The sequence below is a fragment of the Bos indicus x Bos taurus genome, chromosome 9 (genome assembly GCF_003369695.1).
Source record: "Bos indicus x Bos taurus breed Angus x Brahman F1 hybrid chromosome 9, Bos_hybrid_MaternalHap_v2.0, whole genome shotgun sequence".
Lineage (NCBI taxonomy): Eukaryota > Metazoa > Chordata > Mammalia > Artiodactyla > Bovidae > Bos > Bos indicus x Bos taurus.
This window is the reverse complement of record NC_040084.1, coordinates 104319534-104337222: the sequence shown is the minus strand read 5'-3', so window position 1 is coordinate 104337222 and position 17689 is coordinate 104319534. Positions and strand designations below refer to the sequence as shown.

The 17689-nt window shown below is 46.0% G+C and overlaps 1 protein-coding gene across 6 annotated transcripts in view; it reads right to left on the bottom strand.

Moving 5' to 3' along the window:
• FAM120B (family with sequence similarity 120B) overlaps positions 1-17689 on the bottom strand; it is a 97340-nt gene that overhangs the window by 49277 nt on the left and 30374 nt on the right. For all 6 annotated transcript variants that reach the window (XR_003512732.1, XM_027552121.1, XM_027552119.1 and 3 more), the window contains exons 4-6: positions 11342-11443; positions 8164-8336; positions 2593-2685 (exon numbers count right to left, since the gene is read on the bottom strand). Coding sequence is in view for 5 of the 6 variants with exons in the window: in XM_027552121.1 (XP_027407922.1) it covers positions 2593-2685; positions 8164-8336; positions 11342-11443 (368 nt within the window). In the remaining variant the exon portion in view is untranslated. The remainder of the gene's footprint in view (positions 1-2592; positions 2686-8163; positions 8337-11341; positions 11444-17689) is intronic.

Here is a 17689-nt window from a genome sequence, read left to right as displayed (position 1 = left end):
TCATAGGATTGGGCTGGCTGCTGCACCCTAAAAGATCACTAAAATACCACAGTCCCAGCGGAAACAACTGCAAGTTTTCTGAACTCACCATGCGCAGCAACAAAATCTCCCCCCAGCCAAAGTCAGTGGCTGTCTCAGGCCAGCTGGGTCTACCAGGACTGACAGGCCTCCCAACCGTAACTGTCTTATCTGCAGCCTCGTGGCGCCAGGACACTGAGGAGGCAGCCTCTGAACACACACGACTTCCAACTTAGTCCTGACCCATGTCTGAGGTTCAGAATGGAGGACCCCGGATAATAAACAGAAAAAACAACTTCTACTGGAGTGTCTGCCAGCTTACAGAAAGAACCCAGGAACACAGGAAAGAGAGCGTGCAGCTTGGCCTGAAGCCGAGCATCTTCCTCATGAAAAATTACATGAAAGAGGAAATGACTCTGGGAGCAGCAGAGCCCACGTACGTCCTGGGGCATGAAGCCCATCGTCCTGACCATCCCCTCAGCAGCAGAGCCCACGCACGTCCTGGGGCGTGAAGCCCATCATCCTGACCATCCCCTCAGCAGCAGAGCCCACGCACATCCTGGGGCGTGAAGCCCGCTGTCCTGACCACCTCCTCAGCCCGGCTCTGACTCAGTCACCTGAACATACACAGCGTCCTAGGGCTTCAGAGCGGAACTCACCTCCTCCATCACCTCATCCCAGGCAGCTCTTCCAGCCACACGTGCCCCAGTCAGAAGGAAGGGTGATCCAGGGCCAAGACCACCATGAGATCTACCATTAAGTTTATAAACACAGAGTTGCAGAAAGGACCCAGGACTCAAAGGATGGCAAAAGGCAAATCTTTACAAGAGACGTAGGAAGATCAAACCTGAAGCACTAACTGTAATCCCACCCTCCTCCCCTCTCTTTAGTCACCTAAGACTTGGCGCCATCAACAAGCACACAGGGCAGGGAAAGGCAAACCTGTTGAGTTCTGGCCTCTGAGTTTCAAAGGCCCCACCCCTGGGAAAGCCTGAGATGCCTCAGATCTGCCCCAAGTGTGACGACTCTGAGCAGAAGGAAGGGGCAGGAGCACATGGAGCTCTGAGCTCAGAGCAGCAGGACCAGGCAGCCAGCGAGCTCTGCCTCCAGCCCTGGAGCTGGGAAGAGGCTCTGCACGGGCTGTGTGGGCTTTGCTGCCCAGCCGGCCTGGGAGCGAGCATTCCACAGGGCAGGGGCTGAGGAACAGGCTCCCCCAAGGAGAGCGAGTGGGGCATGGTGTCTTGGGATGCCCAGCCGCCCAACCCAGGACACACACCACAACCTATCGGATGGGGTTTGTAAAAGAAACAAGTGAAGATACCTCAAGCTAAAATACTTCTGCAGATTAAAAGATAAAAAAAAAAAAAAGATACGAACTACTACATACAAAAATAAATAGGCGACAAGGATATATTGTACAACACAGGAAATAAAGCCAGTATTTTACAGTAACTGTAAAAACTATAAATGGAGTATAACCTTTAAAACTGTGAATCACTGTGGTGTATACCTGTAACTTATATAATATTGTACATCAACTATACCTCATAAAAATGAAAAGGAGAAAAGGAAAGAAGGGCTTCTGCAGAGCAAAGTTAACCAGCAACAAAATGAGAAGAAAACACACTGAATGGGAGAAATTATTTGCAAAACATTTGTCTGATAAGGGGGAAATATTCAAAATACATAAATACCTCATACAACTCAACAACCAAAAAACAGAACAATCTGATTTATATTCAGCAGAAGATCCGAAAAGACCTTGTTCCAAAGAAAATATGTAGATGGCCAACAAGCAAATGAAAAGATGTTCAACACTGCTAATCATCAGAGAAATGCAGATCAAAACCACAGTGAGCTATCACCTCAGATCTGTCAGAATGGCCATTATCAAAATGATAAGAAATAACAAATGCTGGAGAGGATATGAAGAAAAGGGGAGCCTTATGCACTGTTGGTGGGAATATAAATTGGTGAGGTCATTGTGGAAAACAGTATGGAGGCTCTTAAAAATTAAAAGCAGAAATACTATATGATCCAGCAATTCCACTCCTGGGATTTATCTGCAAAAAATGAAAATACTACCTTGAGGAGATATGCACTCCCGTGTTCACTGCAGCACTATTTACAACAGCCAGGACAAGCAGGCCAACCTAAGTGTCCATCAATGAGTGTGTGTGTGCACACACACTGTGCACACACACACACACACACACACACACACACGATGGAACATAAAAAAAGAATAAAACCTTGTTACTTGTGACTACATGAATTGAGGGCATGATGCTATGGGAAATAAGTCAGAGAAAGACAAATGACACGCTTTCACTTCTATGTAGAATTTGGAAACAAAACCAAAAAAACACAAACTCACAGACACAAAGAACAGAGTTGCCAGAGGGAGGGAGGAGGAGGGCCGAAAGGGCCAAGGGGACCAGAAGGCAAACTTCCCAGCTACAGAGGGAGCCATGGAGCCTTTCCTGTGAAACACCAACCAAGTTTACAGAATGCTAGCAAGTGTGTCACCCCTGTGGCCAGGTGCGCTGTCCTCAGGGTGGTGACAATCAGTACCTGCAAGTCCGCAAGCTCCATGGTGGGCTTTCCTTGGAGGCACAGGGCCTGCGCAATGAAGGCGTGCAAATCCTCCAGACAGAGAGTGTCCACCTGCATGGAAAGAGAGCCAGCATCAGCCCTGGGAGAACACAGGCACAGGACAGCACGTGCACATACACACATGTGCACACACACTCAGCAGCAAAGGGCACACACACACAGGGCTGCATGTGCGCATGTACAAATGCACACACACACACGTGCATACACGCTCAGAGCAGCAAAGCACACACACCAATGTGTGCACATATACACTCACACACGCATGCGTGCCCAGGGCAGCAAAAGTGCATGCACATACACACAAACACATACACGCATGCACACTCAGGGTAGCAATGTGCAGAGGACAATGTGCACACACACACACACACACATGTACACACACACATACACATACATGCATGCATACAAAGTGCACGCACACGGGACAGCATGTGTGCATGTACTGCGTGCACACACATGCACACATACAAACACGCACACGTGCATGTGCACCCACACCATGTGTGCATACTCAGGGCAACAGAGGGCAGTGCATGCACATGTACTCACACACAATACACACACGTGTGGTGCATGCACATGTACACACACACACAATACACACACATGCATACATGCTCAGGGCAGCAAGTGCACACACAGATGACAGCACATGCACATGTACACACACACGTGTGTACACGGTCATGGCAGCAAAATACACACCTACACAGGACAGCACATGTACACGTATATATACATACACAGATACATGCACATGTGCGCATGCTCAGGGCAGCAAAGTGCGCACATATACACACACAGGATAGCATGTGCCCAAGTACACACACACAAACATGCAAAGCACACACAAAGGCTCTGGACAGCACATGTGTGCATACACATACATGCGTGCATGCTCAGAGCAGCAAAGCAAACATACCTCCCTGGGGCAGCAAGGCACCCACACTCTTACATGAACAGCCAAGCACGCATGTGCACACACACACACACACACACAATGCGGGAGGCAACATGCTCGGGGCAGCAAAACACACACACAGGCACAGCAGAGTGCATGTGCACATATGTGTGTGCACACACACATGCCTGGGGCAGCAGAACATACACATGACCATACACACACATGCACACACACTCTCATACACACACCCACACACACCCCCAGGACAGCAGAGCACACACATGAGCATATACACACATGCACACACCCAGGACAGCAGAGCATACACACACACGCCTAGGGAAGCAGAACATACACATGACCATACACACACATGCACATACCCAGGATGGTAGAGCATACACACACACACACCTAGTGCAGCAGAGCACACGCATGAGCATATACACACACGCACACACCCAGGACAACAGAGCACACACACACACGTCTGGGGCAGCAGAGCACACACACTCTCATATACACACACTCACACCAAGGGCAGAAGAGACATCCCTGGAGGTGGGCGGGGTCTTTTCTCCCCCTATCCAGTCCCTGGTGTATAAATCTCCATGTCAACCAGAGCCAAGCTGGGCAGCAGAGCCTGGTACTCATGAGCAAGGCAGAACACTCCAGAACGCCTGTGGGAAGCCTGCTGCTGCTAAGTCACTTCAGTCGTGTCTGACTCTGTGCGACCCCATAGACGGCAGCCCACCAGGCTCCCCCCGTCCCTGGGATTCTCCAGGCAAGAACACTGGAGTGGGTTGCCATTTCCCTCTCCAATGCATGAAAGTGAAAAGTGAAAGTGAAGTCGTTCGGTAGTGTCCGACTCTTAGCGACACCATGGACTGCAACCTACCAGGCTCCTCTGTCCACGGGATTTTCTAGGCAAGAGTACTGGAATGGGGTGCCATTGCCTTCTCCGATGGGAAGCCTGAGCTATGGCCAAATCTGAGCCTTGGAGCAATGTAGGTCATCAAGGGTTAACACAAATTTCCAGAGCTGACAACTGTGGGGTTTGCAGACAGAAGGCACCCACAGCTAGCCTGAGCTAGGGTGATCAGAGCTGAGACAAACACCCACGCTTGCGAGCCCCAGATGTCAACTGTGTCTTTGGATCCCCATTTATAAGAAACCTGCTGCTGCTGCTGCTGCTAAGTCGCTTCAGTCATGTCTGACTCTGTGCGACCCCATAGACGGCAGCCCACCAGGCTCCCCCGTCCCTGGGATTCTCCAGGCAAGAACACTGGAGTGGGTTGCCATTTCCTTCTCCAATGCATGAAAGTGAAAAGTGAAAGTGAAGTCGCTCAGTCATGTCTGACTCTTAGCGACCCCATGGACTGCAGCCCACCAGGCTCCTCCGTTCATGGGATTTTCCAGGCAAGAGTACTGGAGTGGGGTGCCACTGCCTTCTCCGTATTAGAAACCAGGATTCCCCAAATGTGCAACTCCTCCCATCCTTTGTGAAATCAAAAAGTCCAACCAAAGTGTGAGTGAGAAGCAAGGAGAGACAGAGACAAAGAGAGACAGAGCCTGGGAATGAGGCGGCGGAGCACACAGATGGGTGGGGCCCGGCCACAGCAGCACCTCCACACCCTCCTCGCAGGGTCAGGGGCTCAGCCACCAAATGTCACCATCCATCTCTACCTTTACTCCAACTTTATACAAAGTTGCCTTTGTATAAATGAAGCTATAATTATGTTGCAGAAAAAGCAAGAAATCTACAAATGCACAGCACTCATGACCAAGAAAAAAGATCTCAACCTACAAAAGCAAGACCAAGCAGAGAATATGTTGTTTTAAACTCATAAGCCCTCACCTCTATCTTAGACAGGTTTGTTGGCATCTTTTGCAGAAAGCTGATTTTAAAAAACCAGCCTACAAAAAAAGAATCACTCTTGGACTTCCCTGGTGATCCAGTGGTTAAGACTCTGTGCTACCCCTGCAGGGGACATGGCTTTGATCCCTGGTTGGGGAGCTAAGATCCCGCATGCCAACAATGTAGCAAAAAAAAAAAAAAAATCATACTTTTTCAGTTTATCGATTTCATACTCTGCCACCATCTTTGTAATTAGCAAATCTACGCTTACTCCTTGGTAGGAAAGTTATGACCAACCTAGACAGCTTATTAAAAAGCAGACATTACTTTGCTAACAAAGGTCCATCTAGTCAAAACTATGGTTTTTCCAGTAGTGATGTATGGATGTGAGAGTTGGACTATAAAGAAAGCTGAGTGCCAAAGGACTGATGCTTTTGAACTGTGGTGTTAGAGAAGACTCTTGAGAGTTCCTTGGACTGCAAGGAGATCCAACCAGTCCATCCTAAAGGAGATCAGTCCTGAGTGTTCACTGGAAGGACTGATGTTGAAGCTGAAACTCCAATACTTTGGCCACCTGATGTGAAGAGCTGGCTCATTTAAAAAGACCCTGATGCTGGGAAAGATTGAGGGCAGGAGGAGAAGGGGGCAACAGAGGAATAAGATGGTTGGATGGCATCAATGACTCAATGGACATGGGTTTGGGTGAACCCCAGAAGTTGGTGATGGACAGGGAGGCCTGGTGTGCTGCAGTCCAGGGGGTCACAAAGAGTCGGACACAACTGAACAACTGAACTGAACTCAACTGATAACATATCAGAGGAGACAAGATTCTTAGTAATACCAATTTTTTAAAAACTTCACATAGTAGAGATTATTATGATAAAGTATTTGCTCTACCATGATTATAAAAAATATGCAAACTTTCTATGATGCAAAATTACCCTTCCGGAAAAGTTTCTCAAATTAGCCTCTAATAACATGTTAACTTGGAGGCTGGACTCCAAGTGAAAATGAGCTAACCAAGTTAGGGCCCAACAGTCAGCAAACGAGGGCTTTGTTTCTTTGTATGCTGTGTGCACTAAACAGTATGCATTCATCCTGTGTGGCACCTAATTTAACTAGGAAGAAATGGCACCCCACTCCAGTGTTCTTGCCTGGAGAATCTGAGGGACGGTGGAGCCTGGTGGGCTGCCGTCTATGGGGTCACACAGAGTCGGACATGACTGAAGTGACTTAGCAGCAGCATACAAAAGTATACCATTTTAGCCTTATTAATCTAAAGAGATTATAGTTATTAATCTAAAGAGAGAATAGTTATCCTTATGGATAACAACACAGTATGCTGCTAAGTGCTTCAGTCGTGTCCGACTCTGTGCGACCCCACAGACGGCAGCCCATGAGGCTCCCCTGTCCCTGGGATTCTCCAGGCAAGAATACTGGAGTGGGTTGCCATTTCCTTCTCCAATGCATGAAAGTGAAAAGTCAAAGTGAAGTCGCTAAGTCGTATCTGACTCTTAGAGACCCCATGGACTGCAGCCTACCAGGCTCCTCCGTCCACGGGATTCTCCAGGCAAGAGTACTAGAGTGGGTTGCCAATGCCTTCTCCGGCAACACAGTATAGTACCTTTTAATCTAAGGGATAACACTGATGCATTGATTTGTTTTCTATTTTAAAAGTTCTAATTTGAATGTATCCTTTAAAGTCAACCAACAATGAGTCTATCTCATGCTGACTTATACTAAAAAGATTTCATTTAAAGGTAATTACTAGTACTAAGAAGGTAAAAGTGGAAATTTTCCTTCTGATACTTGTCTAGCCTCAGGTGTATATAAATACGTGGGATGTAAAGTGACTATTCTGTGATTTGGGATATTTTCCTTCTGGAAGTAGATTTTCATAGCCAACAGTCACTTGCACAGCTGACAAGAAAGCAGAGCTGTGTCAACTGACTACGAATGGGCTCAAGGACCTCTCTCTCCTGCTGGAAAAAGAAATGCAAAATGTAGTCCTAAGAGTGCTAACACAAGGCTATCCAAGGATATATCCATATCCAAATATCACTATCCATATATTCACACACAGTCCTGAGAAGAAACCGCTTATTCTCCTGGAGGAGAAAACTCAGCCACTGGTCATCGACCAGCTCCCAACCCCCACTGTGTCCACCTTAGCCACCTGCAGATTCATAAACAAGGGAAAGAAAGCATTAACTGATAATACATGCATGCACATTTAGTAAAAGTAGCAAAAGAAATGTATTTTTCATTTAAACATTAAATAATCCTGTGATCATTTACTGATTTATACTTTGCTGAGTCTGGTGCAAATAAAGGAAAGTTCTACTCAAAATGAAAGTTCGTCCTGGTGTGTGTGGAACCAGTGAAGAGGCAGTAAATTAACCCCCACTGAGGGTGGCTTACCTGCCCCGTGTTTGTGGCAACCACCATCCAAACAGGGACACAGGACAGCCCACGCTCCACAAAGCTGGGCCGTCGTGAGCAAAGTGCACCACGGCCTGGACCTGGCAGACACCTCAAGCTTCTATCACAGGGAGGTGCAGAGCCCACTTCTATGCCGGCAGCCAACAGGGCTCCTCAAATGTACGGCCACACAGAGACCTCACTTTCTATGAAACAGACACTGGGCAGAGACGGGGCAGGGGACCAGCCCTCAGCAACACCCCAGACCACCATACCCCACAAAAGTCAAGGGCCAGAAGCGAGGGGTGACTGCAGCAGCCACGGCCAGGAGAGAGGTTACCTGCACGAACAGGTAGACCAGGAGGCAGCACAGCGCCTGAAAGGGGCGCTCAACTGCCTGCAGTTCTTCTCGTGAGGATGACAGGTCAAAGCAGGCCAGCAGTGTGTCCAAGCGCTGGGCCTGGATTCCTGGCTCTTGGCTCAGCCACAGCTGTCTCAAACTAGGCGTTCCCCCTAGTTTAAAAAAAAAAAAAAAAGTCCATTTACCATGATTCTTTGTCCTAGCAAGTTGTAAGACGCTTCTCAGAAACAAAGTAAAGAAGTAAAGGGCACTGACCTCTTTCCTTGCTGACTTCCCTGGGCTTTTACACTTAAAGCAACTGGAAAGTAAACATTAACAGAGCTTCCTGGTTTAAACAAGCAGAAATCCTAAAAGGTCAGCATATATGTATTTCATTGAAAACATTCCTCTTTCTTTAAACAGCTATACTGTGCAGGAAAGGGGGGGCTTTCTCTTCCTGTGCTCAGCTGTGCTGTCCGAGGGAGTGAGACAGACGCGACTGTGACGGGGTGCTTGGCAAGAACACCACTGGTCTACTCTGGTAGTCGGCTCTCTTATTTTCCTGGACTAGTGGTTTTCAAAGTACACTGTGCAAAAGAAACAGCTGCCAAAATTGTGCAAGATACATTTTCCTTGGTTTTATATGCAGAAATTATGAATGAATGATTTTCACATTTTTAAATAGTCAAAAACAGCAAAATGAAAACATTTCACAGTATGAGAAAATTGCATGACTCTGCCAGAAAGGATCAAGGGTGGCCCCCACACTTCACCCAGAGTTCCATGGGCAGCTGAGATTTTATCTATAGGTCCTATTTGCATTGCTCCTGAAACGTATCAGCTTCAAAAGTCAAATTATGTCTTCACTTGGCAAAGGCTTCTGTGTGAATTCACGGACAGGAAAGTCTCAAGAGCTTCTCAGAAATGAGCAAGTCCCAAGAGTGCTGCCCAGAGGGACTGCGAAGGAGGAAATTTCTGTGAATGACAACTTGTTTCATTTTATAAAAGAAGATCTGCAAGGTGCTGGGGAGTCACGTCTTTATACAGCCAAGAAATACTAAGCTTACTCTCAGATTCTTGAATGCTTTAAAAATCATTCCAGATGGACAAACTACCAATTAGATGTGTGCAATCAGCTTTCCGAGGTTTATAAAATAAGGATATGCTTAAAATGACCAAAACGAGGCTCTGTGAAGACAGAAAAAATCACCTACATGTTGCCTAAAGAAGAATATCCAGTTTGGGAGATAAAAAGCTATGTCAGATGCCTGCCTGCTGTGTGGTCAAGACTTGCTGCACAAAATGCAGCGTGTCAGTAAGGGAGGCGGCTGAGGATGATGCACAGACGCAGGGACCCTGTGAGGGGCAGGTCGGGGGAAAGAAAGCCAAATTTCCAGGTACACCCTTCTGAGGGCCTGCAGAAGGTGAGGATCAAGCAGCAGGAGTCCACTGCTCTTAACATACACGTTGTCAGGGTGCTGGAAAACCATGAGATAGGCACCTGGATGATCCAGCTTCCAAATGAGTCTAAAATAAAAACCATCTGGCATTTTTCCTCATGGATATACAGAAGACTTATATATAAAAATCCTATCATTTTGTATTGTTATTAACATAAATGTGAACAGTCATTCATCTGAATCACCTGCAACACGAGTTCCAGGCCCCACTTCCAGGGTCCTAGAGACGGCAGACGCACGCCCGCCCTCCGCGGGTGGGCGGGGCTCCCGCTCCTTCTGGAAGCACAGGCCCCGTGTGCAGTCCCAGTGTGCAGCACGCACACACCTGCCGCTCAGCAATGCCAAGGAGCACGTGCCCACAAGCCTCAGAAACAGTCTCTCCAACAACTAAGCGAACTTTAGAGTTTATTAAAACCTTATATTGAGGGCCTCTAAAATTAACTCGTAATATAATAATGAAAGGCCAAATATTCCCTTTCTACATTATTTCTGGAACGATACTATAAAATGAAAATTACATATATATATTAAAACATTTCTGGGAAATGATTTTGGGTATTCTTTAAAAGTACTTCTTGCTGTAAAATGTGTCATTCTTAAATTGTTTTTGTGATAAGTACCTTTAGGTTTGAAATACTAAAATACTAATATTTAGGTTTGAGTATATCACTTATCAACTGAGAGAATTAGGAAATATTCCCTCAACTTCTCTCCTTGTACAATTCCATTTATAAGAAACATGTTTCACAATGTTTCTTACTTGGTAAATTATAGGCTTGAGTGACAGAACACACAATAGTGACTTGAGAGAATTTAAAGCATATAAAAATGGAATATAAAAATTTTGGAAAGTATTTGTTTTGTGAAACAATAAGAAAGGCCACTAAAATAAGCCCAAAACTCTGTCCTCTCTTCAAGGGTCTGTGTGTAGAACCCTGTCTCCTACAGTCGAACACGCTTGGCCTTCTCCAGATACTAAGAACCCACAGGAAGAATTTACTTCGACTAATTTTTAGGAGAACTCTGTTTTCTCCTCCCCTCCTACTGGCCCTTGAAAAAAACTTACTTTTACAGTTGAACACCTTCCTTCACCTCCTCTTCCCAATTCATCAAGCCCACTTTCAATCGTGGAAGCAAGAAAGAATCGCCCCAAGCAGAGCAGCAAGAATGCAGCTGAAGGGGGTCCTGGTTTCCTTCTCCCCCTGGCGTGGACCTTGGGCAGCAGGCAGGGGAGTGAGGCAGGGTGGTTCAGAAGACTGGGCCTGGAGAGGTCTGTATAATGCCCTTTCCTCTGTTGTATTAGAACCACTCCTGGACCCACGGTAGAAATGAAAATCAGTGTGTGTGCAGTTCTGGAAAAGTATGTTTCCACAGAGATCATTATTGCATCATGTGGTAAACAACTCTGACATTTAATCAAGGCTGTCTGTACCTGGTGGAGAAGGCAATGGCAACCCATTCTAGTTCTAGTTCTCTTGCCTGGAAAATCCCATGGATGGAGGAGCCTGGTGGGCTGCTGTCCATGGGGTCGCTAGGAGTCGGACACGACTGAGCGACTTCACTTTCACTTTTCACTTTCATGTATTGGAGAAGGAAACGGCAGCCCACTCCAGTGCTCTTGCCTGGAGAATCCCAGGGACGGAGGAGCCTGGTCGGCTACCATCTCTGGGGTCGCACAGAGTCGGACACGACTGAAGCGATTTAGCAGCAGTCTGTACCTGGAATGTTCATCTGCAGCGGCCTGACGAGGTCCGGCTGCCTCAGTGGGTTCCCGGAGTACACAAACCACTCCTTGACAGCGGGGCCGGTGCTGGAACCACCTGAGTAAAGACAGCTGCATCAGTGGACGTGCGTACCAGTCCATCACCACACTGCACGAGAGCCACCTCGGCAGGACCAATTCCACGCCGGTGAGCACAGTGAGTTCTCACATCCAAGGTCACCAAGGGGCCTCGGGCATCCAGCAGTGGATCTCCTACCCTCTGATCGGATGGTCGTCCATCCAGTCCCACCAGAATGATGACCTTGGGTGGTGGGTGGCAGGACAACCTGGATAGGTGATCACTGAGGGCAGAGGTGACCTCTCAGTCACCACTGAGACGGCTCCTGCAGCATCCTGCTTTCCTTCCCCATCACCCTCCTACCGTCCCAGAGAACATTCAGGGAGCAGAAATATGACAGTCCTTTCTGCTCTTAAATTCACTACTTTACGCAACTATTAAGTCTAGTGTTATGTCAGACGAATCAGAAAGCTGGTAGGAATAATCTAGAATAAAGGCACTTCTGTCTGTTGCTAGATTACTAACTGCTACGGAAGCTCAGGTGGCCCAGTCAGCTGCCGTGCCCCACTCAGCCGCAGCTCACCTCGCCCTTTCTCACCTCTACGTTTGGGCCACACTCTGCTCTGCCCCCACTCCCCTCCACCACTCCCCCAGCCCACCGCAGACGCCACCTCCTGTGCCCACACTTGGCGAGCCCCCCTTCCCTCCCTCTCAGCTGAGCCTCCCACGCTCCCCAACCACTGCGCCCCACTCAGGCAGCACTCTGGCTGGAGTCCCGGAAAACTGAGCTCCCTAGAGCAAAAACCATTCTCCATAAAACACAAGGCCCAGAGCAAATGCTCATTAACTGCAGGTTTAGGAGCAAGTTCATCTTAGCCTAAATTTCATACACACAGAAAAAATTTTAAAAAAGAAGATCTGAGTATTCTTAATGTTGTTAAAAACAAAACAACCCAATTTCTATGTAATCCTCTTGGCCAAGGTTTTCATTACATTAAAAAATAGCCAACTGAGTGAATGCTGCCCTGCTCATGCCAAGAGACAAACCTTACTAGGTTCTGTACTCCCACTCAACCACTGCTATTAAGGGACCTATCCTGCCAAATGACTCCTTGGGAATCACTAAAACATTCACAAAACCACATCTGACACCACATGGAAATGACCACCTTTTATCTAAGATTGTTCACAGCACAGAGGTTCAGAGCCAATGTCTCAGAGCTTTAAGTGACACACAAAAGACAGAGAGAGAGGTTCACGGTGGGCACTGGTGCCCTTATCTACACACACCCAACAGTCCTCCTAGCTCCCCTCTGTTAGGACCGAGGGAAGCAGTCTTTGGACCAACATTCCAAGAGACACACAGCATCATCTCAGTTCAGTCGATCAGTCGTGTCCGACGCCTTGAGACCTCATGGACTACAGCACCACAGGCCTCCCTGTCCATCACCAACTCCAGAAGCTTGCTCAAACTCATGTCCATTGAGTCTGTGATGCCATCCAACCATCTCATCCTGTGTCGTCCCCTTCTCCTCCTGCCTTCAATCTTTCCCAGCATCAGGGTCTTTTCTAATGAGTCAGTTCTTCACATCAGGTGGCCAAAGTATTGGAGCTTCAGCTTTAGCATCAGTCCTCCCAATGAATATTCAGGACTGATTTCCTTTAGGGTTAACTGGTTTGATCTCCTTGCAGTCCAAGGAACCCTCAAGAATCTTTTCCAACACCACAGTTCAAAAGCATCAATTCTTCAGCGCTCAGCTGCCTTTATGGTCCAACTCTCACATCAATACATGACTACTAGAAAAACCATAGTTTTGACTAGACAGACCTTTGTCAGCTAAGTAATGTCTCTGCTTTTTATTATGCTGTCTAGGTTGGTCATAGCTTTTCTTCCAAGGAGAAAGCATTTTTAATTTCATGGCTGCAGTCAGCATCTGCAGTGATTTTAGAGCAAAAGAAAATAAAGTCTGTCACTGTTTCCATTGTTCCCCCATCTATTTGCGAGAAAGTGATGGGACTGGATGCCATGATCTTTGTTTTTTGAATGCTGAGTTTTAAGCCAACTTTTTCACTCTCCTCTTTAACTTTCATCAAGAGGCTCTTTAGTTCCTCTTTGCTTTCTGTGACAAGGGTGGTGTCATCTGTATATCTGAGGTTATTGATATTTCTCCCAGCAATTTGATTCCAACTTGTGCTTCATCCAGTCCAGCATTTCTCATGATGTACTCTGCATATAAGTTACATAAGCAAGGTGACAATATACAACCATGACATACTCCTTTTCCAATTTTGAATCAGTCCTTTGTTCCATGCTCAGTTCTAACAGTTGCTTCTTGACCTGAATACAGATTTCTCAGGAGGCAGGTAAAGCGGTATGATATTCCCATCTCTCTAAGAATTTTGCACAGATTGCTATGACCCAAAACAGCTAAAGGTTTTAACATAGTCAATGAAGGAGAGGTAGATGTTTTTCTGGAATTCTCTTGCTTTTTCTATGGTCCAATGGATGCTGGCAATTTGATCCCTGGTTCCTCTGCCATTTCTAAATCCAGCTTGAACATTTGGAAGTTCTTGGTTAACCTAATATTGAAGCCTCGTTTGGAGAATTTTGACCATTACTTTGCTAACATGTGAAATGAGTGCAATTGTGTGGTAGTTTGAACATTCTTTGGCATTGCCTTTCTTTGGGATAAGAATGAAAACTGACCTTTTCCAGTCCTGTGGCCACTGCTGAGTTTTCCAAATTTGCTGCAGCCCTTTCACAGCATCATCTTGTAGGATTTGAAATAGGTCAGTTGGAATTCCATCATCTCCACTACCTTGGTTTGTAGTGATGTTTCCTAAGGCCCACTTGACTTCACACTCCAGGATGTCTGGCTCGAGGTGAGTGACCACACCATCATGGTTATCTGGGTCATGAAGATCCATTTTTGTATAGTTCTTCTATGTATTCTTGCCTCCTATTCTTAATATCTTCTGCTTCTGTTAGGTCCATGCCATTTTTGTCCTTTATTGTGCCCATCTTTGCATGAAGTGTTCCCTTGGTATCTCTAATTTTCTGATGATATCTCTAGTCTTTCCCATTCTATTGTTTTTCTCTATTTCTTTGCATTGACCACTTAGGAAGCCTTTCTTATCTCTCCTTGCTATTCTTTGGAACTCAGCATTCAGATGGATGTATCTTTCCTTTTTCTCCTTTGCCTTTCACTTCTCTTCTTTTCTTAGCTATCCGTAAGACCTCCACAAACAACCATTTTGCCTTTTTTCATTTTTTTCTTCTTGGGGATGGTTTTGATCACCACCTCCTGTACAATGTTACAAACCTCTGTCCATTCTATCTATCAGACCTAATACCTTAAATCTATTTGCTACTTCCTCTGTATAATCATAAGGGATTTAATTTAGGTCATACTTGAATGGTCTAGTGGTTTTCCCTACTTTCTTCAATTAAAGCCTGAATTTTACTATAAGGAGCTCATAATCTGAGCCACAGTCAGTTCCCGTTCTTGTTTCTGCTGACTGTATAGAGCTTCTCCATCTTCGGTTGCAAAGAATATAAACAATCAGATTTCTGTATTGACCATCTTGTGATGTCCATGTGCAGAGTTGTATCCTGTGTTGTTGGAAGAGGGTGTTTGCTCTGACCAGTGCGTTCTCTTGGCAAAACTCTGTTAGCCTTTGCCCTGCTTCATTTTGCCCATACTCCAAGGTCAAACTTGCCTATTACTCCAGGTATCTCTTGACTCCCTACTTTTGCATTCCAGTCCCCTATGATGAAAAGGACATCTCTTTTTTGGTGTTAGTTCTAGAAGGTTTTGTCGGAGAAAGCAATGGCAACCCACTCCAGGACTCTTGCCTGGAAAATCCCATGGACGGAGGAGCCTGGAAGGCTGCAGTCCATGGGGTCACTGAGGGTCGGACACGACTGAGCGACTTCACTTTCACTTTTCACTTTCATGCATTGGAGAAGGAAATGGCAACTCACTCCAGTGTTCTTGCCTGGAGAATCCCAGGGGTGGCGGAGCCTGGTGGACTGCCATCTATGGGGTCACACAGAATTGGACATGACTGAAGTGACTTAGCAGCTAGAAGGTTTTGTAGGTCTTCACAGAACCATTCAACTTTGGCTTCTTTGACATTAGTGGTTGGGGCATAGACTTGGATTACTGTGCTATTGAATGCTTTGCCTTGGAAACGAACAGAGATCATTCTGTCATTTTTGAGACTGCCCCTAAGTACTGTTTGGGACTCTTGTTGACTATGAGGGCTATTCCATTTCTTCTAAAGGATTCTTGCCCACAGTAGTAGATATAATGGTCATCTGAATGAAATTCACCCATTCTGGTCCATTTTAGTTCACCAATTCCTAAAATGTTGATGTTCACTCTGGCCATCTCCTGTTTGACCACTTTCAATTTACCTTGATTTATGGACCTAACATTCCAGGTTCCTATGAAGTATTGTTCTCTACAGTTTTGGAGCTGGTACTTCTATCACCAGTCACATCTACAACTGGGCATTGTTTTTGCTTTGGCTCAGCCTCTTCATTCTTTCTGGATCTATTTCTCCACTCTTCCCCAGTTGCATTTTGGGCACCTACTAACCAGGGGAGTTCATCTTTCAGTGTCAAATCTTTTTGCCTTTTCATGGGGTTCTCAAGGCAAGAATACTGAAGTGGTTTGCCATTCCCTTCTCCAGTGGACTACATTTAGTCAGAACTCTCCACTATGACCTGTCCATCTTGGGTGGCCCTACATGGCATGGCTCATAGTTCCACTGAGTTAGGCAAGGCACCTTAGCATTATCTGCCCAGCTACAATCCAGGAGGATGGCACTGCCCATGGAGATGAGTCCAACAGGAGCAGCAGGCCTAAGAGAAAACAGGCTTAAGACCAGCACCAACACCAGGAGCTCTTCTCTCAAAATTTAGACCAGCACATCAACCCAACCCCCTCTTTCCTCATTATGCAGACGAGCACTGATGCCAAATTCCCTCTCTTCTCCATAACTTGGACAACAGAGGGTTTATTTTCTTGGACTCCAAAATCACTGCAGATGGTGACTGTAGCCATTAAAATTAAAAGACACTTGCTCCTTGGAAGGAAAGTTATGACCAACCTAGACAGCATATTAAAAAGCAGAGACATTATTTTGCCAACAAAGGTCTGTCTAGTCAAAGCTATGGTTTTTCCAGTAGTCATGCATGGGTGTGAGAGTTGGACCATAAAGGAAGTTGAGTACGGAAGAACTGATGCTTTGAACCATGGTGTTGAAAAAGACTCTTGAGAGTCCCTTGGACTGCAAGGAGATCCAACCAGTCCATCCTAAAGGAGATCAGTCCTGAATATTCTTTGGAAGGACTGATGCTGAAGCTGAAGCTCCAATACTCTGGCCACTGATGAGCTGACTTATTAGAAAAGATCTTGATTCTGGGAAAGATTGAAGGCAGGAAGAGAAAGGAATGACAGAGGATGAAATGGTTGGATGGCATCACCAACTTGATGGACATGAGTTTGAGAAAGCTCTGGGAGCTGGTGATGGCCAGGGAGGCCTGGCGTGCTGCAGTCCATGGGGTCGCAAAGAGTCAAATACAACTGAGCGACTGAACTGAACTGGCAGTTAGGTGCATATTAATTCCAAAGTATTTCTTAATTAACAAACTAAGAAAAGCTTTTGCTTTTAAAATGATTAACTGAACACCTGATGAGTTTAACTGACCAGAACAAGAGTGAAATTTGCTGCATACACTATAGCACTTACAGCTATTTACTTACAGAGGCTTGAATAGGAAACTCTTATCTTTCAAATAAAATTAGCTAGCCAGAAGATGAAAGTTCAATTGGAACCGCTAACCTTAATTTTCATTCCCTAAACAAAATTTTATCAGAAATGGTGGGGAAGGATACAGGAAAAGAGACACAAATGAGCGTCTTCTCTGAAGTGGAGGCCAGGTGTCTGCAGGCTCTTCTGCATCCTGCCACTCCCCTGGTGAGCAGGAATGTGACAGGGACACTCAGTATGCCTGTTTCCTCCTTCTGCCAGAAGAGGCAGTGCAGAGTGGCCAGAACAGCCTATCAACATGCAAAGAATAAGTCTTTAGTCTGAATGAGGTCTCTGTCCAAACCGAGACATTCATTTGGAAGCATTTTCTCTGTTAATTCAGATTATCCCTACCACAGACACAGTTACAGCTCCCTGCTTCTTCCAAAAGCCACAGCTAGATGCAAAGTGTTACCTGAAATCTTCTTAAAATAAATGCATTTTGGCTGGAAAATTAGTCCATTC